The sequence below is a fragment of the Camelus dromedarius genome, chromosome 14, assembly GCF_036321535.1.
Source record: "Camelus dromedarius isolate mCamDro1 chromosome 14, mCamDro1.pat, whole genome shotgun sequence".
Lineage (NCBI taxonomy): Eukaryota > Metazoa > Chordata > Mammalia > Artiodactyla > Camelidae > Camelus > Camelus dromedarius.
Window position 1 is genome coordinate 4,220,212 of NC_087449.1, and position 27,547 is coordinate 4,247,758.

A 27,547-nucleotide genomic window follows, 5' to 3' on the forward strand; every position below is an offset into this window, starting at 1 on the left:
AGCAGTAAAAAAAACTCCATGAGATGAAATTCTTTTTCGACTCTTAAAGAACCACCTTTAAATTATAAGAGCAAATGTCGCATCCACTCTTAAGCACACACTTAAGACCAGAGACAACCAGTGTTGACTAGGCAGTGGAGAAAAGGGAACCCTTGTGCACTGTTGATAGGAATGTAAATTGGTTCAGCCACAAAGGAAAACAGTATGGAGGTGCCTCAAAAAATTAAGAATAGAATTAGCATATGATCTAGCAATCTCACTCCTGGGTATATATCCAAAGGAAATGAAAATAGGATATCAAGGAGATATATGCACTCCCATGTTTACCTCAGCATTACTCACAATAGCCAAGATACAGGAGCAATCTAAGTGCCCACCAACAGATGAATGGATAAAGAAGATGCGGTATGTATTTATACAATGGAATATTATTCAGCCACGAGAAAGAAGGAAATCCGGCCATTTGCAACAACATGGATGGATCTTGAGGGCATTGTGTTAAGTGAGATAGATCAGACAGAGAAAGGCAAATACGATGTCACTTCTGTATGCAATCCAGAAAAGCCCAGATCTTACAAAAGCAGAGAGCAGAATGATGGTTACAAGAGGCTGGGGGAACTAAGGATGTGTAGTTTAAGAATACAAACCTGGAACTAGTAGATAAAGTGAGTTCTGGAGATCTAATGCACAGCATAGTAATTACAGACAACAATACTTACTATAAACTTTAGAGCTGCTAAGAGACCAGATCTTAATTGTTCCCATCACAAAAAAAATGATAATGATGTGACAGAGGTGTCAGCTAATGCTGTGGTGGTGACCATACTACAATATATGAGTGTATCAAATCAGTATGTTGTACACCTTAAACTCACACAGTGTTATATATGAGTCAATTATCTCAATAAAAATAATTTAAAAAATTTTACACATCAAAACATTTGTGATGCAGCTAAAGTAATACTTAGGGAATATTCAGAATCTGTGAACACACATATTAGGGGACAAAAAGAATAAATTTAAAGTGCTAAGCATCTGTCTTAGTTTTTTTTTAACCTAATAATTTCAAAAATGGGAGAAAGGAATTAATAAAGATTAGGATAGAGATTAACAAAATAGAAACAAAAACAAAAGAAAGTATCAGTAAAGTTATTTTTTGTGAAGAGGGAAGACTAGTAATATGGCAAATCTTGGAAAGTGGTCAAGGAAGAAAAATGAACATGCCAATACTAGGAGTGAAAGAAGGGAACGTTACTACAGATGTATACTGACTTTGAATAGATACTAACACAGATATTATGTTACGTCAATAACTTTGAAAATCATATAAAATGGAGAACATCTTAGGAAATTATAATTTCACAAGAAGTAACTCAGGAAGAGATAAAAACCAAGGTGCTACAAAACACCTCAAATAAATTACATAGTTAGAAGACACTTGCAGTCTTCAAGCACCTGACACTGTAGGTTGGCTAACTTAATACTCCAGTGCCCAGTCTCCTCTCTTGCTTTAAATAAGAGGCAGGTTAAGGGGAAAACAAAATAAATAAAGAAACAACGCCCCCCACCCCACATTTCTCAGTCTTACTTGCAGTTGGGACCTAGGGAGAAAGCAGTGAGTGCAGGGTACATGTGACCCAGTTCCAGGACAGAGAGCAGCAGACATCTGTACCTTTCTGCTTCTGAGAATGCTTTTGCTTTTCTGAACAAAAAAGACTTGTTAGGTTTTCATCATCCTGGTGAAGTAAAACTTGGATTTTAACAAGAGCCCAAGAAAAGGCCTGAGGAATCCTACAACGTGGGGTCAGTCAGATCAGGAATAACATGATTAAACACAGGAACCTTAAAAGGTTGTCATCCATAACGGCTGAATTATGTGTTGACTTGCCTTTGGCTTGGGGTGACTGGGGGGAGGGGAAATGGATATTCTTTAAAAATTCCTATTGCTCTCAATATAGGTCTGAGGCAAGAAATCATACATGGCCCCGTAAAATTAAGGTTAAATTGTATTTTAATTGACCTCAGACTGATAATGCTTTCAGATATCTTACAGAAACAAACATAAATCCTCTTTGAAAGAAGGTACTTTAAATCCAGACCTACAGTAATTCCCACAGATAAAGTTCCAGGGAAAATGTGCACACAATTAGAAATCACAAAGCACAGGCAGAAGAAAAATCATCACGAGAGAAATAAACTCCAGGAGCAGCATGGCCAAGATTTCATTTGTTGTCATTATCTCACACAAAACATGAAAACGTATTATTTAACATGTAAAACTAAAAAAAAAAGGTATCAAAAGAATGACTAGGACAAGACACTATCAAAAATTACTAAGATTAACAAAACAGAACTTGTAGTATTAAAAAATAAATATACCAGAAGTTAGAAATACAATATATGTGATTGAGAGCAAAGTGGACACACGCAAAGAAAGTACTAGAAAAATGGAGACAGACTTGAAGAAGCTACCATGCGTTTAACCTGAGTTCCAAAGTTAGAGTGGAGGGAATACAGGTGGTACAAGATTCAAAGGGATAGGGGCCAAGAACTTCCCATAATCAACGAAATACACAAATCTCAGATTCAGAGATCTACAAATCCCAAGTAGCTTAAATGAAAGAAAATCTAGCCTACTATACTCAAAGAACAGAACACTGCAGATAAGAGTTTCTTAAAAATAGCTGGGGAGAAAAGGCAGAATATCTGCATAGCTCCAGCCATTGTACTGCTGGCTGCCAGCTCAACCGAGGAATCCAGAAGACAGAAAACAGTAGTTTCCAGGTACTGAGAGAAAATAAATTTCAAAGCAGAATGATGTATCAGGGGAAATACGTTTACAAAGTATATACCTTTAGGAAGGAGAAAAACCCAAAATGTCTAGAAGGAAGATCTGAGAAGCACTGAAGAAATGGTGAACAAAGAAAATGATAAACATGGGTAATTATAAACCGACAATGAATATATAAACTAGTAACAATTAGATCTACTTTGTGGAACTGAAGATAAAATGACAGAACTAGAAATACGGACAACAAAGGCACGTAAGTTAAGAGGAGTTAAGCAGACCGAAGTTAAAGCATTCTAGGTTTTGTTACATGGTGTGGGAAGCGGGTGTATGAGTCAGAGTCTAGTTGACAGAAACAGAAAGCACACCAGACATTTTGAACAAAGGGAATTTAACATAGGGACTTGGTTATATCATATGTGTATCCAGATATTATGCTAAGGACTTGAGTAAAACACTGAAAAAATTCCTTTTCTCAAAGAGCTCAGAGTCAGGTTCAATCTGTATGTACCTATAAACAGGTATGTGTTTATACAAATAACAGTATATGTATGTATATATGAACATTTTCAAATACACTGCCAAACTGAAAAAACTGTGTAGTTAGTCTTCCAGATTCTACCAATCTACACACACACACACACACACACACACACACACGTATAGAGACATTAAAAAAAGATACAGCAAAAATAAATGGTAGGAGGAAAAGTGAGAAAATTAGATTTGGGAGGAACAGTAGCAGAAATTTAAGTAACAGGTCAAGCCAGGTCATATGAAAGGCATCTCTGAAATGATACAAATTTGCACTATATTCTGAAGGGAATGGAGAGCCACTGAAAGGTTTACAGCAAGTAACAGGATCAAATCTGAATACTATACAAAAAATACTGCTAACAATGTTTACATCAGATTGGACAAATACTGAGCTTGTAAGCTTTGGCAGGAAGGACAGAGAAGAGAGACAGATCTGAGACCTACGTCATAGGTAGACTCCACAGGGCTGGGTGACTGGACTTACTTTGGACAGTGATAGGAAAAGAAAGGAAGACATCTGAGTAAAAGTCAGGTTTTAGATATGGATTACTTGGGTCATGCCATTAACAGGACAGAAAACAAAAGGAAAGGTTTAGATGTACTGTTCCCAGAAAGAAGAGTTCAATTTTAAACATGATAAGAGGCAAAGCCAATAGGATATTCAGGTAATTCCCATAAAGTTATAAGGCTATAAATTATCAGATGAAGCCCAGAAAACTCATCTTGGCTTGAAATACCACTCTGGATGTCAGCAGAAAAAAGTATATGGTTAAAATCTCCCTAGGGATGAGGTTTTCCAAGGCCAGAATTCAAAAGGTGGATTTGTTAGTAGTTTCCCCAACAATGTGTAGAAAAACAGATACACTGTTTCTGGTGCTTTTAGTATTTTCTCTAAATCTCTAACTGAGCATTTGGCTTCCAAAATGAGCTGAGCTCTAGCACATAGGAACAATCTCAATCCTTACAAGGCTACTGACTCCTTAAGGCTCAGCCTTGCACTGGTTCCTTGATTCTCTCGCAGGTTAGTAATGTAACTGACCTGGAATCTTTACCTCCCAGCCCCAGGAAAGCTTCCTCAGATTATACTTACATCCAAACAGGGGTTTCATGTTCAGAATTAGAAAAGCTTAGTTAGATGCTTCATACTTGACCTTTCCTCAAGCTATTAAAACCTTTGTTCACAAAACACCTTAGGAAAAAACAATATGTATATATATATATATATATACATAGTCTGTATCTTGCTTGTTTTACAAACAAGAAGAACGAGGCTGGAGGGCTTGCAAGTGGCACACAACCTCCTAACTACGTGATGGTCCAGCTGGGGTGAGACCTCAGATCACACAAACTTGGTGTTTATTTTATATCCAGCTGATTCCCAACACGCAATATTCATAAAGTGGTGCTAGTACAGCCAGGATGTCTGCTTTATAGACAAGGCTATTTATTGCATTAAAAAAATAGGAGGAAACATAACTGAAGTAAACCTAGCCAAAGCAAAACTAATGAAAGCATTAGAAGTACTCAGCTTACTATTTATATCTATCTCCTTTACAAACTTCAATCTCTAAGTCTCTTACTTGCTGTTCACTGGTCAACATTTTGGTTTTCACTTAGTACTTATAAACTGATATTTAAAAAATAAACTGCTCCAGATTCTTGACATGTGTCACAATTAAATTAACTAGATTCCCCCCCAAATCCACCTTTCTTGTTTAAACAGATATGCTTACCTTATACAGCCATCTGGAACCTGCTCATTCTATAATAAATGCTCACTGATTATTAATGGATGCTTAATCAGTTATTTTGTATACTTAGGATGACCTTTATTCGATGTCATTAACTGAAGAATTTTGCTGAAGTATTTTATAACTCCTGGTTGGGCTTTCTTAGTATTTTATAAAAATAGCATGGATAAGACTGTGGGTTGTAAAATTTTTTGTTTAAGGTGAAATGTGCAATCTAGGCATTAAAAATTTCAGAGCTGCTTATATCTGTTATATTATATCTTAATATCTGAAAACTGCACATTGTGTATCTTCTTCACTCTGTACATAACTCTGTACCTAAGGCATGCACAGTTCTTTCCTAAATTCTCCTTAAGATGGTGCTACTTTATTATGTTTTTCTTTCCTCTTCCTAATTACAATAATATATATTATCAACCACTATACACCTGTTAGACTGGTTAAAAAACACATTGTCAATGTCAAGTGCTGGAGAGGATGGAGAACAATTGGAACTTTCATATATTGCCGGTGAGAATGAAAAATAACATAGCCACTCTGGAAGACATTTTGGCACTTTATAATGTTAAGCATACTCTAACATATAACTTAGCAATCACACTCCTAAGTATTTATGAAAGTGAACTGAAAACATGTTCACACAAAAACCTTTTCAAGGATAGTTACAGCAGCTTTACTGATAATTGTCCCAAACTGGAAAACAATCCTAATGTTCTTGGTGAATGAATGGAGAAGCAAAGTGTGGTACATCTATACAATGGACTACTACTCAGCAATAAAAGAATGAGCGATTGATAAATGCAACAACCTGGATGAATCTCAAAGAGCAATATGGTGGGTGGAAGAAGCCAGTCTCAGTAGGTTATACACTTTATGATTCCATTTACATGATATTCTTGGAAAGCAAACTGTTAAGTGACAGAGAACAGACCAGTGGTTGCCAGAGAATATGAAGTAGGAGAGGGTGTGACTACAAAGGGATAGTGCTCTTCCTGTTCCTGATTGTGCTGGTGTTTAGATCAGCCTATCTGTATCTTAAAATTCATGGACCGATGCACCTCAAAATAATCAATTTTACTATGTATTACCTTAAAAATATATATCATCAAAGAATTCAAGTATTAGGGATCTGTGAATCATATATTCTCATGATTTTAGCAAAAACAATCCCAGGGGTGAATTAATGACCACAGCTGGTTACCTAATGGCAATCCTTTCCTTAGGCATTCACAACTTAATATAAAATATGTTTACTTCAAAATGGGAAATTCAATCAGAAATAAGGAATATACAGAAATTACATAAACAAACCAGGTCACACTTTTATTTTAATATATATAAAATTCAACCATAATTTCTATGTCACATTTAGGTGGACAGGCCAACAAAAAAAGAAATTTAAATTCTCAGTTCTACTCATTCAAGAAAGACTTCATAATCTACATTTTAGTCATTAAAAAAGAAAAATCCCTCAATATAGGCATATTCTCTGGGATTTAGAAGAATTTCCAAGGTTAACTCCAAAAAATTCCAATATTATTACTTCTATACTAAAGCAGTATTTCCTTTCTGAACATTCCAGATATTTAAGAAAACATTCAGTACCTCAAAGGGTAAAAATCAATCTAAGTTTGTGGGGTCTGAGAAAACGGAAATGGGAAGAGGTACAAGCAAAGGAAATAAGATAAAACAGAGGGGCTTACACTAAACAAAGTATTAGCTATACTTAATAAAACGAGAAATAGTCTTGTCCTCTTCTTTCGGGACGATACATAAGAGTCCAAAGATTTAGAAAAGTGGTTGTTTCTTAAGTATTTCTTTCTACAGTCTCAGGTATCAACCAAGGCTTAGATTGCTACTCTACAGAGATCCAATGAGGCATTCGGCCTCATTTTACAATATCTTTATAATCTCTATGTTGGGTAATAATAATACCCCACAAGACTATTTTTGAAGTATATGGAAGGTGAACGGGAAGCTTAGAGTATCATGGGAATGAAGAGAACATTAGAAAATTCACCTTTTACTACTCTTAAGAATAAACACTTAATATTTTACAAGTAACAGTCTGAAATGATCAGATCTTGACATTACAATAAGCAACACTTCAGAGTTTTATAGTTAAAAGCCTTAAAATTCACCTGATGAAAGTCCTTACTTTACAAATTAGAAAGCCAATCAGCAGTAAAGTTAACTATTGCAGAAGTAAGGCAAGAGTGGGCCTCCTGACTGCCATCACAGAACTCGCCCACAGTGCGGACTTAAGTGATGTCCTCCCTGCCTCGAATCACTCACTCTGCCCGCACACTTCCAAGACAAGAGGCATTGGTCAAATACCACTGCACACATTTATTAACCCACATACTTCAGAGGACTGAAAGCAAAGTACTAGGTCCTTGAATCTTTATGTTACTAGACCTATCCTAAAATAAATTATTTTGTCCATTTTAGTATGCCATGTAAATTTTATAAAATTTTATGGCAATCTGCCCTAAAATTAATGTTGAACTACCTTTAATCCTATGTTGCTGTCGATTGTAATGTGGTCAAATCAGTAATGAGACAAAATGAAAAAAACAAAACCCCAAAAAACTTATTACCATGTGTATGAATACACCATTTGCAAAGAGAACTATTTTTTAAAATAAATTTAAATTTTAATTAACTTGTCAAGTTCATTTCAAACAAAGTGAAGTATTAATAAGTCATAGTAGAAAGTCATATTTCATATAACACTTGCCCTGCAATTATCTGAAAAGTCAGTATTAAATGAACAGCAAAGAACGTTTCTGGATTTATTTATTCTAAAGCTTTCATTTAAGGTGTTGTTCCCCAAGTTACTAAAATTTTAAAGCACCATAATAAATTATACTATGGTATTGATTACAAAAACCAATGTAAGATTTTTACTTGCTGGGATTTAAAAAAAAATAATATTCACAACTAAACACCTACTATGTTCCAGGCTCTGTAAGTCTTGAAAATAGATGAATGAAAACATGCCCCTGCCCTCAAGGATCATACAGTCTACTAAGTGATATAAAAGTATACAGAAATAAATTGTGATACAATGTGACACCACAATGAGTGGACAAAGTAGAACAGAGAAGATAATCAGAGAAAGTCAGGGAAGTTTTCACAGTGATAACCAAATTGGCTTTTGAGGGAGATAAGGAATTTGATAGTAGGACTAAAAGGTCATTTTTTTATATGAAACTCTAGAAAAGAAAAATCTAATCTGAAGTGATAGAAGGCAGACCAGTAGTTACCTAAAGCCAGGGACAGGGACTGGAGATGGACTAGGAAGTACATATACAAGAGAACCATTGAAATGATGGAAACGTTCAGGCTCACTGGCTGTAGTGATGGTTACCTAAGTATAAACATTTGTTAAAACTCATCTAATCATACATTTAAAATATGTGCATTTTATCATATGTAATTCATACAGTTCAGTAGAGTTAATTTTTTAAAGAGGACTGGGGAAACCAAATGGGCTATTTGTGTGGCAAAAACTCATTTAGATTCCAATTACAAGGTGGTTATTGGTATTGTGAGTAGGAAAATGCTTTCTCTAAATAGAGTTTAAAGCTCCAGCTCAGTTTCCTATTTTAGACCTCTTCTAAAGAAGTAATGGGCAAAAAATGTAGAGCTCGTCAGAGTTCCAACAGAACAGGCTATTTCTAAGTTTACATGACACTGCTAAAAAAAGCATTTCATAATATGAATTTCCACTTATAATTACTGAATGTGCTGGTAAGAAGATACTAGATGAGGAGTTGAAGAGTTATTTAGCTAGATTTGTAATTCTGGGCAAATTAATTCACATTTTGGGGATTATTTCAGCTCTACAATAAGAAGGCTGGTTTCTTTATGATTTTTTTCATTTTTAAGATTCAATTATTCTTACAAGATTGAAATTTCTACACAGAGAGTCTCCAGATGAAACCCCTAAGGTAAGTCCCAGAAGCTGAAAGTGATGCATTAAAACAAGTTCTATCAAGTACGTTGAGCATCAGGAGTATTTTATGCAACTTTTAAAATTGTCAATTTGTGGTTCTTAGTTAAATTTATATAGTTTCTTAAGTGTAATTTTACTTACATTTGTTTTTTATTAGCTAATCACACAGGTTTTTTAAAATTTTATAGCGCTAGATACATTATTCCACACACACTACTCCTTTTCTTCACAAATGAAGAAATTAAGGGTGATAGAGACTAAATGCCTAGCCCAATACGATCATTTCTGCACAGACAAAACTCAGATCAAATGTGTCTCGTGTGATTTTTTAAGGACAGTTTTAGAAATAAAGCACATATGAACGGACACTGACATAAATACGGAATTTTTTTCTGGAAGGATATACAACAAAAAAGCATTGCTTCCTTTAGGAAGAGGACCTGGAGCGGATAGAGGTCATTTTTCTATATTTACCTTCTGTACCACTGAAAAATTTTCAGCATGAACATCTGTTAACTCTGCTGTTTAAAAATTATGCTCTTAGGCTGGATTATGGGTTGTATTTTCTTTTCTTTTTCTATACTGAAGAAAAAAGGTAATGTTTGGCTTTTAAAATTTTCTTCTTTTTTAAATAAAATGCCTAGTGGTTTAGCTGTTAATTCAGTTGCTTAGAGCACAAAGAACAAAGATTACAGGTTTGATTAACTACATTTTCAAGGAGTAACATCCCTTGGTCACAGAATGCATTTTTAACTTTAAAGTCATCTGGCAAACTCGTGCTGCTGATCACGAGGGTGAATCAGGTAAGAGCGTGTGGTTGACTCAATACAAAACCTTAACACTGGAAAATGACTTTAAGTAATGTCTTAGTGACAAACAGTTCGAGAATAGACAGCAGTTAGTCATCTCTAAGTAAATGTTTTAATTTTCATATCTATCAACTCACTGCACTCCTGAACAGAATATAAACAAGACCTTAACTGTAGGAGAAAATACAGTCCCTGTACTTTCAGAAAAGCTAAAAACTATACATGTCATAAATCTTACTATTTTTAAAATAATACATTTCTTATTAGTATACTATATAAACATTAAATAAAATACGTATATACCTGTAACATCTTCTGGATCTGATACAACAATATGTGCATTTAGTTCCTGTAGTTTGTGATGTAATTCTTCTAATTTTTTATTTGATTTTTTCAAAATGTTGTCCACGTAAGCCAAACTTTTTTTATCTGTCGTGACTTTCCTCAGATTTTCAGCTCCTTCTTTGATTTTCAGTTCTTTTCTTATTTCTCTCTTAATTCGATCCTTGATATCATCCAATTTCTGTTGCACCATTGTATCTGAAAAGTCTAATTTTTGAACAGCACTCACATTCTCAGAAAATAGAGGACTTCGGGAATCTCCCTACAGAAAAAAATAAACATACAAATGTGGGAGTTTAGGAAAGTTAGCTGCTCAGTAAAATACGCGTTATAATAATAAAACTGTACGTAAAGCAATTCTTTAAAAACTCTGCCCACTCACTAAAAATCATTACCTGACAAATTTATATTAAAATAAACACAATACATCTACACACAAAGACACTGTTGGTTTGTATAAATAGACAATGGATTTTTGATATTCTGTGAACCTAATTTAGATCCCAATACCCACACTGTGAATCTCAGGCAAGTTATCTGACCTTTCAAATACTCCATCTCATCATTTGTAAAATCTAAATAATAATATCAGGCACTTTTCAGAGATAATGTGGTAATTCAAAATATTGTATGCAAAGCTCCAAATACAATACTTGGCCCACAACGTCACTTAACAAGTGAAAATTATTATTAAATTCCACAGGTGAGATAAAATTCTATTTTTTCTTGTATAAGAAACCTCTTAAAAATAAATATTGGCAAAAAAAAAAAACCAAACTGTATCTTAGGACCACTTTTTAGTGAGGAATTAGGGCTCGGGAAGACTATTTTCAGAATTCTATTCATGTATTTCATGGCAAACTATCCCAACTGCTAATTTGGTTGACTCACTACATAAAAATCATTAGTAAAAAAATGTCTAAATTATGTCCTATTGATAGAACCTAAGACAATATTCATCTTAAAATGAAAATCAAATTAGGTAAGCACATCTAACGTACATTTAAAACAAGCAACGTTATGTTCTAACTATTCGTATATCTTTCACTGTTTTAAACTCCATTACTATAATACTATGAGTTTTTAAATTTTTAATTTCTGAAACACAAGAAACTAGAGTGAACTTTTACCTTGGGAAGAGGAACCGATTTTGTAAAGGACATAGAAAAGAGAAATTTATATTCCACCATGCACCCTTTATGCACCTTTTGAATCACAGATCTAATTAACTAAAAAGATTTCCTTTAATTTCTTTGTGAATTCATCATACCCATGTAAGTAAGTTCTGTTTAAATTCTTGGTGCAAACACTCTATACATCTAATTCTTAACCTCTGAAAACATGGATTTTGCAAAGCAGTGAGTTAATAGATGGAAAGACAGGGAATCTAGTCTTGGCTTTAGTACCAGTTTATCCTGTGCCAGCAGGCATACTATGCAAAAAATGAAGTAGCTGATGTATAAATTTGTCCTTAATCTTCTTAGGGCCAGGAACCCCTTTGAAACTCTGACAAAACCAAACCAAACCAAATCAGTAGAACAAAAAAAATTTCATGTTTGTATATACCATTTCCAGGTACCATGGACCTTAACTAAGAACTCCAGAAATAGGTGATCTACACCTATTGGCCTTAAATTCTCACCCATGCAGATATAGAATGATCTCCTACCTGGGCCAAAATAATGTCTAAGCTTTTCACTATTTACAAGTCCTATCATCCATCTATTCAGTTTCCAAAGTTTAGAAATCCACCTTTGGCTGGTTATCAAAAACACTAGCACATATGACTATTGTCAAAAAATAGACAAATTTCTGTTGTCTAGCTTCAGATAAACTGAACTGAGGCAAACAATGCTTAAATGAAAAAAGTTTAAGCTAACCTCACTAGTCTAGATACTTTCATTTCTATCTTTATAGACTTAGAAAACATCAGATGAATCACTTTCACCAATTGGTACTTTAATATTTATGTACTAAGCCAGAACTTAATGTCTCCAATTTTTTCCTTATGCCTCACAGGCCAAAAGAAATACCTAACAATTCCATTTACTAAGTAGTAAGGTCCAAATAACTTAGTAAATACTTATCACAACTCAGCAGCTGTCTGAAATAATTCAAATTGAAATAAAAATTACATTTTTATTTCATTCTTTAATAACCATAGTTACTCTTGTTAATGGGATGTGTCTACCTATTGGGTACTTCACAGTTTCTCAAACTTTGAGATCAGATTGGATATTCATTCCCTTCTGCGTTCATTTCCTGTTCTGCCAGTGCAACAGAGATGTGGAATAACCTAATATTGCAACTTTATTGATTCTAGTTAGTTCACATGGTATCCAACAAATGGTGTCATTGTGTTTCCCTGAAATTTTAAAATGTAATGCAGCATCCTGAGAGTGGGCTGAGGCACCCCAGAGAGTCTTGCTGCAGAGTTTGAGAATTGTGGTACTAATATTTAAAGAATGTTAAAACTAACAAACAAAAACCCCCCGAAACTGTTACCCCTGGCTACTTCAACTCCCCCTTCTTTTCAATTTGCTCCCTGAATTCCAATCACATCAAATTACAGAAATTTACTGCCAGAGACAGTCTCTCTTGACTCAGCTACAATGCATGCTGCATCTTTGGGATGCACCACCTTTCCTTCTTTCTTCAATCATCTCTTCCTAGTCCCTTCTTTGCTTAGTTAACTTTTACTTTGTTTCAAAGTGTACTGCAATTTTTTCCCCCCGGAGAAAGAATTTCCTGCCTCTGCCCTCTCTCAGAATTTAGATTAAATGCCTCTCCCCTGTGTGCTCTGATAGTGTGGATCTTATTTAAACAATTATGCCTTTTCTTATCTGACAACTCCAAAGACTATGAGCAATTTGAGGGCAGGGCTTATGCCTGGCAGAATAGTTCTGTTTTGTTTTCTTAATGATTTGTCAATTACATTATTTAATATTCTTCATTTAGAATTCAGGGAAAGCTATCACTGCTGAGAAAGTCATGTTTTCCTCTTTCTGATAAAGGAAACTCACACTCCAGGAAGCTCAAAGGGGAAAATGATATTAAATCATAGCAACTATATTAGCTAGAATTAGATATTAGATATAAACCATATGTGGTTAGCATGCTTGCTTCCTGGTTCTAAAAGGCCTGAATTTTTAGTAACCACATTTTTACTACCATCTTTTGTTGTGGCATGGCTCAAATACCTTCTGAAAAGGAGCAGGAGATACATACAACATTATCAATCATTTAAGATAAACAAATGCCCTCTGAGAGCAGAACGGAAAGGTTACAGTACTTTCTATTACTTCTTTCCCCAAAATTTTACTTTTAGTTGCAATAAACTGTGACAGTTACTGGAAAATATAATTCTCTTGCATTTGGAACAAATGAAATAAACTTTTTTTTTTTCTGGGGGTGGTTAGTCTTTTTAAAATTTTAATTAATTAATTAATTTATTTTCTTTCTTTCTTTCTTTCAGTGGAGGTACTGAGGATTGAACCCAGGACCTTGTGCGCTCTAAGCATGTGCTGTCTCACTGAGCTATTACCCAGGGAACAACTGAAATGATATTCCATCTATTAAATTGTGTCTCTACTCTAAAAAAATAATAAAAACAATTATATCATAAATGCCAGGAATCAACAGTAGGCAATGTAATAATGTTCTTGACACAGGTAAAAGAAATTAGCCTCAGGAACATAAACAGCTATTTAACCAGTGAAAATCTTCAGTGATAGTCTTTTCCTCAGTAGTTTCCATTACAGGAAGTAACATATTAATTTATGTTTACAAACTTCATAATTTCACCCACCATTCAACTTCTTGTACTCTATAATAAAGTTCACACCTTCCCCAAAAGTAAACAGTAGATACCTTTTCTCATCTTTTCAAAACGAAGCGAAGTTAGATCCAACCGCTAAGCACAAGCTCCCTTTTAAATTCATTAATGTGCTCAGAAAGGAAATAAAAATATAAAACGAAAAAAAAAAAGTAATCTAAACCCCAAACTGAACTCCTAGTATTATTCATGACCCTCCACCAATTATCTGTAAATAAAAGGAACCTCATAATTCTCATACCTTTTATTACTGAAATCAGCAAGCTTAGGCACTTGATTTTAGTCGTTACTCTAACAGTTTTTTGTTATGTTCTCTTTCTTTCTTATGCCCTGTTCCTTTCACTATCAATCTAAATCCACCATCATAAAATACTCGTTCAAAAACTATTTCAAGTCTTTCATGATTAATCCTACCTATTTTATAGCGGTGTACTTTAAATTTTATATCATCCATAGCCTTAATGCAGTCATTTAAATCAGACGGGTCAAATCCAAACACAAGGAAATCATTAGTGAAACTAATATTCTCAGGATTTATAGCAGTACAATCAAAACGATTTTTAGGTAAGCAGATTTAAAGTGGCTAAATAAATAAAAGAAGGAATAGACTTCAATAAGTAAGAAACAAACAGTAAAAAATTAGATGAAGTTCAAAGTTTAATTTCAAAATAAATTAAAAACTCAGTGGATAGGTTAAATAGCAGATTAGACCAAGAAAATGAATCAGTACACTGGCAGACAGATAACTCAGAATTCATCAGGCAGAGATATGAGAAATTAAAAGGCAGTAAGATAAAATGAGGAGACCCAAGATCTACCTCGTAGGAGCTCCAGAATAAGAGAATAAAGACAATAGGGGAGAAGCAATACATGAAGAGATAAATGGGTGAGAATATTCCAGAACTGAAGAATGATATAAAGTCTTAGTCTTGTGACTTGAAAGTCACACCAAGTTGCAAAAAGATAGATGAAAATAACAACAACAACAGAAGTAGATAGAAAAGGCATCTTATCTACAAATGAACGGTAATCAGATCAACAGAAGGCTATTCTTTAGTAACAAAAAAGGCCTCAAACTTCCACAGGATTTTCAGCCTTTATTTTAAGGTCCTCATATATTGCTAAGACTTTCTCTAAAATTAAAAAACAAACAAACAAACAAAAACTGCTACAAAATATTAACATTCCTGGGAAAATTACAGATGAAACCCAGTGTCCATGTTATACATACATCGGTCCCCTGTTCACTAAGCACATATGTGTTAATTTCTATTAAAAAATTGTGCTATGGTAGGAACGGCTGTACCACTTTTACCTACTAAATGGACAAAGATTTTTCTAATCATAATGTTGGCAACAATCCAGCTGTAAGCTATTAAGACTTTATAAAATTTGGAAATACCTTATGAGAAACTTTAAAATAGTGATTCCTTTTGACTCAGTAATTCTAATTCTAGAAATATAAACCAAGAAAATGATTAGAAATTATCACTATATAGAATCATAAATTCAATAATTTTAAAGTAATCAATAACATGTGCTCGGCAGAGAGGAGACTCCCTTACAAAGCTTGCAAGTAGCAGGGATTTACACCAATGTATAGAAAAGACAAAGTTCGGGATGCTAAATATCATAACAAAATAATTTCAATCTTTCAGTCTAAAGAATAAGGATAGGCTTCTTTTATTTATGCCTTTTATTATTTCGTAGCAATGTGTCCAGCTCGACATAGTTGCTACTATGGACACACAGTTTTATTTCAAATTATGTTTAAAATAAGAATGTAAAAAAGACTGGATGGGAAGAGATTAAAATATTGACAATAATTATCTCTGGGTAAAAAGAAATGAAGAGGGATTTTCATTTTGTTCTTCAAAGTTTTCCTTCTCAATTTTTTAAAGCAACGAATATATGCTGCCTGTCTAATAAAGAGGAAAATACATTTTTTATAAAGACATCAAAAGGAACTTTCACTTTATTTCAATCTTGGCAAATGTAAAAGCTCATAAGGATTATCTTATACTCTACATTGTATCTGCTATTTACTGAACTAGGTTGTATCGAGTCTATTCAATTCTATTGCAAGGGATGAGACTATACACATTCCACTCTAATTAGACCACATTATGTCCCAGTCAAGTGTTTTTAAATACACAAGTATGTTAATATGTTTTTGATAATTACACCTGTCTTTAATTTTATATAATAATGAAATTCTGATCTGCAGATTAAAACATAAATTGACATTTTAAACTTACTACTTTTCAACAAACTCACAGTGCAGTTTGAGAAAAAAACCACTAAAATAAGAACAGGATCAGATTCCAAGAACAAAATGAAGAAAAACTTGGTCACTTATAACCAAGTACTTCATTTAGGGAGAGATAGGAAAGGATGTTTACTTCTCACTGGCCAAGATCCCAGAGAAGAAGTGAAAAAGCTGTTAAACTTTCTCTGTATTATAGAAATACAAAACAGTCTGACCTGATAGATGCCAAGAAGTGTTAGAGCCCATAAAAACTCACTGGATGTGATTCACGTATCGCTTATCTAGAAGGAGTTTCTGAGATTACCTAGTCTAATTCCCTTGATTTTAGTTTTGAGGAAAGCAGGTTCAAAGCAGCTGTGCAACGTGCCTCAGGCCACAAAGAAGTCAGTGACCCCGTCTCCTGACTCTCAGCTTGGGGCTCTTTTACTCACACTGCCTTTTTAGAGGAGTGTCCATTCCCCTTTATTTGAACTGCATCTTTACCGAGTTGATTTGCATTAATTAATGGGTATTCTGTGCCATACTTCAGGGATACTGGGAGGACATATTTCCTCTTATTCTCTAATATCTCCCTAATCCAACCTTCTGGGGTCTCAGGGGAGAATGCTCTCATCAGAAAGCAAGAAACCAGTTCTAACATCAGCTCTTGTCACTCGCTATGCCCCTCAAGCATGTTATCCCATCTATGTACCTGTTGGCCAATCTGCAAAATTATGTTTGGCTTTCCCATCTTTTAATTTTTAAAAAAACTTCATTTATTCAAAACATTCAGTGAATGCTATGCAATGGAAGTGGCACAATCTTGCTTTCTTTCAGGTATGTGATGTACTAAGGAAGATACACATGAAATCCAAACAAAGCCTGAAGCAGCAGCAAAGCTTTACACATATGTAGGCTATTCTGTGTGTGTGTGTGTGTGTGTGAAGGCTCATTAGAATGAAGTATGATGGAAAGAAGTAAGTATTTGGAGTCAGTCAGATTGGCCATGTTAAGCCTTCCATTGCTTTTTCTACAAGATGGAACTATTACAACTACCTTGACTATATCACTTCCAAGTCTAATACTGGCTGTGCCTGGGACTAAGAAGCATGCATTCATAGCAAAAGTAGAGTTCTGGCACATAGCACTGAAAGGCAGTGCTGGGTGCCTTCGTTGTATCCATCCTCTTATTTTCCTTATTAAGAAAATTCCCATTTTGTTAGATGCAACAAAGTGCACAGATAAAATTCTCACTTTCCCAGACTCTCTTGCAGCTAGAAGTAGTTATGTGACATCCTTGTCAGAGAAGCCCAGGATTTTGGGAAAAGCTTCCACTTCTCCTTTTCCTTCTGTCTAGAATGCAGACCCAAAGCCTGAAGGTGCAGGAGCCATCCCGAGACAGTAACAGACAAATAGGAAAAAGACAAGGCTGACAAAGCAGAGAGAGCCCAGGACCCGATGGCTTTACTAAACTGCTATACAGGTCTCAGAATGCCAACTTTGGACTGGTTTTATATGAAATACAAATTCCTATTTGACTAAGGATTACACAGAGCCTTGTAAGCCAATATAAAGACTGGCTTTTATTCTGAGTGAAATGACGTAGGGCTTAGACAGAGAAGTGATACTGTATGACCTCCTGTGTTAAGAGTAGATTTGAGGGGAGCAGAGAAAGGCAGGGAAACATTATGGAGCCATGGTAGATTCTTATTAAATGGCCTCAGATGAATCCTGCCTCCCTGCATTCACATCATCATGTTGCCTCCTTCCACACTGACTCAAAGCTAGCCTTTTGACTTATTCTAAAACTGTAATGGAAGGGACACACTGATGATGGGCAGGGAGTTCCAAGCAGAGGCCTCCAGAGGACTCAGGGCTTGTTTTTGTTCGTGAAAACCCAACTACTATTTAAAGTCCAGACTGCTCTGCTGGAGACAGAGAGGCCCCTGGAGGACGAGAGACACCACATGGAGAGAGGCCATGTGGAAGAGAACCAAAGCACCCAGCTGTCCCAGCCATGCCAGCTCAGGCACCAGACGTGTGTGTGGGGGGGCCACGGTGGGCGCTCCGGGCCAGCTCGCTGCCAGATGAATGCAGCTGTATAAGTGAGCATGGGCAAGAAAAGCAGAAGAAACACCTTTTCTACCCACGGAAACTTGGGATGAGTTTGTCACACTATACTAGACATATGACATAGAGGCTACTGCCGCAATGCAGGCGAGATAATGACAGTTCTAAGCAGTTTCTTCAATTATGATTATTAATTATTTTTTGTTAACTGTCAATAGATAAAAAGTATAACAACTTAATCTGAGGATGTTAATAACTGTAGCATTATATTCAAAAAGAAAAAACAGTTTTCTTTTTCTTTACCACTTTACAATCCTTCCATTCCAACACTTTGAGAAGATGTAGAGACAACAATCCTCTTAAAAAAACAAAAAGGAAGTCACTTTTTTTTTTGAAAAGTCACTACTTTTAAAAATAGACTTGCTTAAAAAAAAAAAATCTGTCTTGCGTGTCCACCATTCCTGTGACAAAAACAAGCATAAATGTAGGACAGGGTGTCCAATCCTCAGATTTAGTTATTGGTTTAGGAGTAGTCACCTGATTGAAGTAGGCCCGTTCAGATGCCCTTTTCAGGGATTGACAGGGAAATCCTTCTCCTGAGAACACCAGCTGCAATGACAATAAAAATCTGAAGCTACTGATGAAAGGAGTGCTCTTCTTACCATTGATAGTCAGAAAACAAAGCTAACCCAGAAAGAAGCAACGATGAGAATTAAAGGGAAAAAGATCACTGAGGATACAGGCTGAGCATCCAGATCCTTAAGTCACCTGATGAGGTGGCTGAGTGGCTAAGGCGACGGGATGTTAAACCCTTAAATCTCTAAGCACGCTTAAAGCAAGCATAGGCTCCCACTCCCCTAAGCTGTTTAGTCACAATGCAACTAACCCTTTGCTTGAGGTAGTTTGACTTAAGTTTTCTCCCACCACAAATAAGAGTCCCAGATAATACTGATAGGTCTAGCTTCCTATTTTGAAACATGAAATTTTCTCTAATTCAGTAATGTTAACTGCAATTCCAGATCTATATACGAGAGTTTTTCCCAGTATCAAGACCACTGTACCCTGTAAGTGTGTGTGTTCTCTGCCACTCCAAATAATCTTGTTTTATACCACAAACCTGAACTTAGGGTCAGATTCCCACCCTTGTTCCAAAGGATGCTACTAGTAATCCTTGGTCTTACTTTTGTGTACTCTTCTCCCTTGAGCTCCCGGGAAATGTTTCTTTTCTTATTCAAACCATGTGATTCCAGTGAGGTCTTCAATACTCTTACATGATCCTACAGATCTGTGGCCACAGTTGAATGATTTAAGGATGAACATCTGACTAAGCTAAACCAGAATGTCCCACATCCTAGCCAAACACGACTGATCAACTCATCCCACGGGTATTTACTGAATACCTGCTACCTGTGCTAGATGCTGTACTAGACACTGGATATGCAGTGCTTAAAAAAAGACATCTGTATCTACATTGAGCTAAACATGAGTCCATAATGATGCAGAAAAAGCATTTCACTAAGCTCAACAGGCACTCATGATAAAAAAAACTCTCAGTAAACTAGTGGAGAACTTCCTCAACTTGATAAAGAGAATCTACAAAAAACTTACGACTGACAGCAATGTATAATGGTGAAAACTAAATACTCTCCCCTAAGATCTGGATCAGGACAAGGATGTCTATTCTCAGCACTCTTATTATTTTTTATTAAAATATAGTTGATTTACAATGCTGTGTTAGTTTCTGGTGTACCGCATAATGATTCAGTTTATATATGTACATATATATATACACCACATACACTTTTTCATATTCTTTTTCATTATAGGTTATTAAAAGGTAATGAATGTAGTTCCTTGTGCAGCAGGACCTTGTTGTTTACCTATTTTATATACAGTAGTTTGTATCTGTTAATTCCAAACTATTACTTTATCCCTGTCCCACCCTTTCCCTTTGGTAACCTTAAGTTTGTTTTCTATATCTGTGAATCAGCAGCACTCTCATTCTACACAGAACTGGGCATTTTAACTACTTCAGTAAGACAACAGAAGGCATATGGGTTGGAAAAGATTTAATAAAACTGTCCCTATTAGAAAATAACATAGTCATCTACACAGAAATCCCAAGAAATTTATGGGAAACTTCTAGAATAAGAGTTTAGTAATGTCACAGGATACAAGAACACTCAAAAATCAACCATACTTCTATGTACTGATGATGACCACGTGGACACCAAAGTTAAAAACAGAACACCATCTACAGTCTTTACTTAGATGCTCCTGTGAGATGACCTGTAGCACCGTGCATGCTCCCAATCATATTCCTTATAACAAATTTCTTTGTCTTTCTCCCTTGACAATAAGACAAGTCCAGAGGCAGTATTTGCCTTGTTCATTACTTTACCCCAGCACAATGTCTGGCACATCACACCTAGATAATAAATATTTTAAAGGAATTAAAAAAAAAAAGAGAATATGCTTCAAGTTTTATAAGCAAAATAGCAATTCTCCATATCCAAACCCCAAACTCTACCCCCTCCTCAAAAAAGCTCTAGTTACAGAAAAAGTTTCAGGCAAAAATAAAAAGGCATTGAAACACACAGCTAGAATCAGAAATCAAGACAATCCTCACATTTATAATATGGGAAGGGCTTTCAGACACAAGTCTTTGTTCTTTTCAATTAAGTCACATGTATATTCAAGCACACACACACAAAATTATACAGTGAGTAAAATCTGAATTTTATTACTGTCCTTTTTGTGACTACTTAGATTAATCAATATTCTAAACAAGAGGTTTCATTATCAAGTGACAGATACTAGAGTTACCAGTAATTCTAATAGTGTCTAATCACCATTCCATTCATCAGTTTTACCAATTCCCCAGCAGTGGTTCTTAAAACTTTGTGTATATGGAGTTGGTGTGAAGCAGGGTGCAGAGGGGAGGAGATACAGATTACAGATCTACCCTGGGATCCAGATGAAAGCAATGGACTCTCAGAAAGTTCCATGTATGCAACACACACACACACACACACACACACACACACACAGTGGCAGGTTTCAGGGGGCTCATAGGTCCCTAAGTCCATCCAAGCAGCCCAAGTTCAGAACTCATGTAGGTCTAGCCTTTTGTCAACCAATTACCTCCTAGCTATTAGCTATTTCTGAGGAGTCTAACATGCAAAACAGACTTTTAAGGAAAGTATACCATATTCACAAAAAGGCATATAATAAGACCATGATTAATTAACTTTACAGAACACCTCCTTTATACAAAATCAAGTATGTTAAAATTTTATGTACCTTCAAAAATTATATTAAGCAGAGCTCCAGACGATCAGAGGAACAAATCCTTCCCAGTGCCTACATTCTATTTGTTCTCACACCTCTATGTACCATTTGGTATGCCTACAATATTTTATTAAAAAATGAGAAAGGAATGACACAGAAAGAAAAGGAGAGAGCTGTGTCATAGCACAGATACTGGACTTCATTACTGAGGAAGTAGTCTTGGAAGGCTGTAGAATTCTGGGAAGGACTTCTAATGTAGGATAGTCTTCTGTCTGGAATTTTGACACTACAGGTGAAGGTAATGGCTTCTCAACCTCTTAAAATTGTTCTACTCAGAGTATATTTTCTTAAAAACATGGTAAGAATTTTTAAGTTGAAATGCCATGTTACTGGGTATATTTCAATACATAAGAATTATTAAGCATATAAATATATATATATAAGCATTTAAATTTATATCCAACATAATACATGAGCTTCTTTTGTAATTCCTAAAAATGAAATTTCCTAGTTATTAATTACATTTTTAGTAGTATCTTTATTCATTTTTTTCTCCTCTTCTAAAGCTGGTGTCCACAAATATTAATGTATCAGAATAAAACAATTAAAATGGTACAAATGTACTAAGAGTCAAGCTGATGTCTTAAATGGATTCTGAATTACAGCCTTAATTTGAAAATATTTTATATTTTATGGTATATTATTCTAATAATTATTTTAAATAATTTATAACCCTGGTTATTACCCATTTGATGGAATCATACACATTACATTTTTAACAATTCAGAATATGGAATGATTAGTTCTTTTGGCACATTTTCATAGTAGTATATAATAATCATAATTGTAAGCACATTACTCCTACAACAGTCATACTCTATGAGGTGCTACAAAAAACATATATAGGAAGAAGTGGGCGTAGCCAACAATACAGTCTGTTCTGTTATAAACCATAACTCGAGTCTTGGCATGCAGGTACTCTTATGTGTGTTCTGTCCTATAACTCAGCATACAAATTTGCTTTTCAAAAATTGTTTCATTCAGTAACAATTTATTAAATATTTACTCTAAGTTCTATTCTAGACACTGATGATACAAAAATGATCAAGCTACTCTTCCATAAATTGGCTCAGATTTAAGTTCACAGAAGCATATCTACTTTAACAGAACTTATTCTAAAACTATAGTCATATATTACCTTAAAAAGCATGATTTTAAGCCCCCAAAATGCATATGTGAAACAGAAATAATTTTTTAAACCAATAATGTGTCACAAAAGTTTACTTAGCAGTAGGATTATGAAGGCTTAGGAAAAAGTAGTACATTAAAAATAATATCTCCACATTGTCTCCATTTCTCTTACCAGGTCTACACAAACATAAATATACCAAGTACAGTAATTTTATAAACCAACCAAATCAGAAATATATTTATATTAGGACTGCAGAGAGCAATGAAAGAGAAATCACATAAAATACAGTTCCTTACTATATCTTGGTTACCATTCCTCAGACCTCACTTTACTCCTATAGGTTTGAAACTTGTGGAGGTTTCATCTCTCTACTTAACTAAGTAATATAAATGATCACATTTCTATCTACAATTGTAGCATCTTATAAGGATTCAAGAAGTATATACATTTTATTAAAATGCATTATATAGCCAAAGAAATAATTTAAACATCTATGATTTAATCACTTCATTAATATGGAAATCATTTCCCCAGCCCAATCATATCTCATAATTAATATTGCTAAAGTTACTATTGGTAAAAATGACATCTCAGTAAAAAATGTAGTTGCTCTAAGACCTATGGCAAATTCTTAAACTGTTTCAATTTTTTTTTCTAAAATAGTGATTAGTTCTCATTTTAACTCAAACCTTACATTATGCCCATTTTAAATCCTTTAATGGTGAACTGGGATTGTATACTTTCTTTTCTTCCCCCTTCATTATCTCAGTTTAGCAGCTCTCAAAGTGTGGTCCATCACCCCTGGAAGTCCAATATCCCTGTATAATCACTTATGTCTGTCTTTCCTTCCACAATTTAAGTTCCCTGAGAGAAGGAAGTATATTTGATCATTATTGAATATTTTGACCCTTATTATATGACCAGGTCCCAGAATAATGCTTTGAACATAGAAGGTGCTCAGTAAATATTTGTTGAATGAATGGAGAAATGGCTGCTCACAGTTGATATACTGAGTGAGAAGTAATACCTGAGAGAAAAAGAAGAAAAAAAAGAATCATCATAACCACTAAAGTCACTGAGTACAGGAATAAGGAGTACTACCTATTTAAAGAAAGAGTCAAATTTCTAAGTATATTTCGTAAATAAGGCAGCAAAATGTGGCATACATTGCATAAATGTAACTTCTAGAAATAATGTTAAAAATCAGTTTTATATGCTTAAAGAATTAAGACTGCTTTATTTGAAAAATACACTTCATTCTCCATTAATGAGTCATTATAGTATGACTAAATATTTCATAAAACAAAATCACATTTTAATCACAATTCAGAATTGGTAATTGTGAAGTATGACTTGATACTGTATCCCAACACGTTAGATCACATTCTCCAAAGCGAAGAACCAACTTTTCCACTGGCATAAGGAGAACTCCACAGGAAGATAAATACTCACAGTAACACTTTGAGCTATCTTATTCTTTGCTATCAAATAGAACAGAGTTTATAAAATGACACATTCCACTGTGGGTGGAGTTAGATAACAAAAACCTACAGAGAACCAGTCAATAACCGTAACTAGTTTCCTTTTTTCTGTTCACATTAACACAAGAACTACAGGTTAGACAGGCTGAACCTCAAAAACCAGTTAGAGGATAACAGGCAGGCTACTACTGCAGATCTACAGAATGTCGTTACGGCATTACGTATCAATAATAATAATAATAATAATAATAATAATATCCTCCCCACTCCAGGTTGTCAATCAGCATTAGTGTTAGTCATCCTACCACATGTAATCAAATGGCAATTGTTTTGTTCCCATATACTATCCAATAAGCTGGCTTTCCTTCAAATACACAAAACAAGTAAAAATGCAGCAGAAGAAAAATATAAGAATAATCATTAAGACAAGTACCACAGTAATTCAAATATAAATTACACATGGATTACTTTTGCCATTATCAAGAGCACTATGAGATAAATAAATGGGAAATGTTAGAGTGGCTTTTCCTAAATATTTTGGTTAGAAAAATACGACCAGGTAATTAATAGAAAAAGAATTCAGAATGGACAATAAGCAAATGAAAACCCTTTGCTATAATTAGGAGATGCAATTAAAATAACGAGATATTTTTCATGCCAAAAATAAATTACTTTCTTCCCAGGCATTTACACAAGAATAAAAAAAGCACAAAGCCACTAAAAAAATTTGCTCATGAATGTTCATAGTAGCTTTATTTGTAATAGTCAAGACTTGGCAACAATCCAAATATTCAAGAACAGACAGTTGGAGAAACAAATTGTGGTATACCCAGACGATAGAATATTACTGAACAATAAAAAGGGACAAACGATTGCTACATACAACGGCATGGTGGAATCTCACAAATTACTATGTGGGGTCAAAGAAGCTATATAAAAAAACAGTACTCACTGTAGGATACTTTCATGTAAAACTCTAGAAAATGCAAATGAATCTACAGTGATAGAAAGCAGTTGTCTGGGCCTGGGAATGGGGAAAGGGATGTAATGACAAGAGGATGAGATTACAAAGGGAAACAAAGACACTTTTGGGGCAACAGACATGTTCATTATGTTGACTGCAGTAATGTTTTCATGGGTTTAAAAGTGTGCCAAAACTTATCAAATTGTATATTTTAAAAACGTGCAGTTTACTGTATGTCTATTAGATCTCAATAATGAAAGATGTTTTTTGTTTTTAAAGAGAATGTCTTCTTATTCCCTTACTGTAGACATGGTTATATTGTTGTTTTTTTTTTTTTTATTATTACATTCAAGGTTGTTCATTAAAAACCTTACTCTCCTAGAACTAGGGTATCTTGGCTCTAGTCTCAGTTCCCTCACTTAGTGATGGCAGACAAATCATTTAACTTCTCTGGGTGTCATTTTTCTTAGCTGTGAACTAGATTAGGCAAAATTGATATATGCCCATCTTATTTAATATTTTATGGATCTATAGATAGTAGCCTCAGCTTTTTATCACATTATGTTGTTCCAAGAACTCTGTAGTAAATCAAATCGCATTCTGTGATGGAGGAAAATGTTCATTACAAAATTCAACAATAAATCCCTCTAACTGTTTAAAATATTAAAATATAAAATATACAGTGAAAAGAGCATAGGGTTAGATTTAGACAGATATATATAGTTTCAAATTCCAGTTGGGCTAATTTGCTATGTATATAAACAAGTGATTTTATTTCTCTATACCTATACAATATACAATAGCCAAGATGTAGAAGCAACTCAAGTGACCATCAATAGATGAATGGATAAAGGAGGTGTAATGAAAATACACACACACACACGCTGAAATATTACTCAGCCATAAAAAAGAATGAAATCTTGCTATCTGTGACAACATGGGTGAACCCAAAGGGTTATTACACTGAGTGAAATAAATCAGAGAAACACAAATACCATATGATTTTACTTATATGTAGAATCCAAAAAATAAAACAAACATAACAAAACAGAAACAGAATTATAGATACAAAGAACAAACAGGTGGTTGTAAGAGGGGAGTGGGTGAGGGGGAGGAAAGAAATAGGTGAGGGAGATTAAGTTCAAACTTCCAGTTGCAAAATAAATGAGTCATGGGTATGAAATGTATTCTTTGGGGAACACAGTCAATAACTATGCAGTATGCTGGTATGGTGACATATGAAACTAGACTTACTGTGGTGATCATTTTGAACTGTACAAAAATATGAAATCACTATATTGTGTAACAGAAACTACCATAGTGTTGCAGGTCAATTATACTTCAAAAACAAGCAAACAAACTCACAGAAAAAGAGATCAGATTTGTTGTTACCAGAGGAGACAGGTGGAGGGTGATGGCAGTCAAAAGGTACAAACTTCCACAGTTAGGAGACAAATAAGTACTAAGAATGTAATGTACAACATGACAAATATAATTAACACTGCTGTACGTAATATATGAAAACTGTTTGGAGAGTAAATCATCACAAGCAAAAAGATTTTTTTCCTGTTACTTTAATTTTGTACCTATATGAGATGATGGGTGTTCACTAAACCTATTGTGATAATCATTTTATGATGTAAGTCAAATCATTATGCTGTACACCTTAAACTTATACAGTGCTGTATGTCAATTATATCTCAATAAAACCAGAATAAAAAAATTAAAATATAAAATATACAGTGAAAAGAGCACTGGCTTAGATTTAGATAAACCCTGCTTCATATTCCAGATGGGCTAACTTGCTATATAACATGAACAAGTACTTTACTTCTCTATGCCTATATACCTTTATAGGTAAATAAAGAAGATAAATCAATACCTTCTAGAGCTGTTGTGAGGATTAGTAAAATAAAAACGGTAAGATATCCAGCACATGCCAACATGTCACCCAATAGGTGTTCAACAAATGGTAATTAAAATAACTTAATGAGAAAATAGTATTTTAAATTATAAAACAATTTGCACACTTTAGACTTTATTGTACTATATAAAATAATTACCATATTATTAGCATAAATTGAAATAACTACCACTTTAAAAAGTATCTCATAAATTTTAAAAGGCAAGAATTTTATTGCTCATGATGAATGAGGAAGATTAGACAAGAACATTTACTAAAGTGCCCATTAAGTATCAGCACATAAAGTAATAAATGCTTTATTTCAGGTAGTCTACATAAATAAACCAAGGAGACAGAAGGGGGATAAGGCGTGCT

The 27,547-nt window shown here is 34.5% G+C and overlaps 1 protein-coding gene across 2 annotated transcripts in view; it reads right to left on the bottom strand.

Annotated features, from left to right (window-relative positions):
- PKN2 (protein kinase N2) overlaps positions 1 to 27,547 on the bottom strand; it is a 111,005-nt gene that overhangs the window by 60,910 nt on the left and 22,548 nt on the right. Inside the window, exons 2-3 of one of the 2 annotated variants that reach the window (XM_031465534.2) lie at positions 18,879 to 18,950; positions 10,150 to 10,450 (exon numbers count right to left, since the gene is read on the bottom strand). In XM_031465534.2, coding sequence (XP_031321394.2) covers positions 10,150 to 10,450; positions 18,879 to 18,950 — 373 coding nt within the window. The remainder of the gene's footprint in view (positions 1 to 10,149; positions 10,451 to 18,878; positions 18,951 to 27,547) is intronic. The other variant, XM_031465535.2, reaches the window with a different exon arrangement.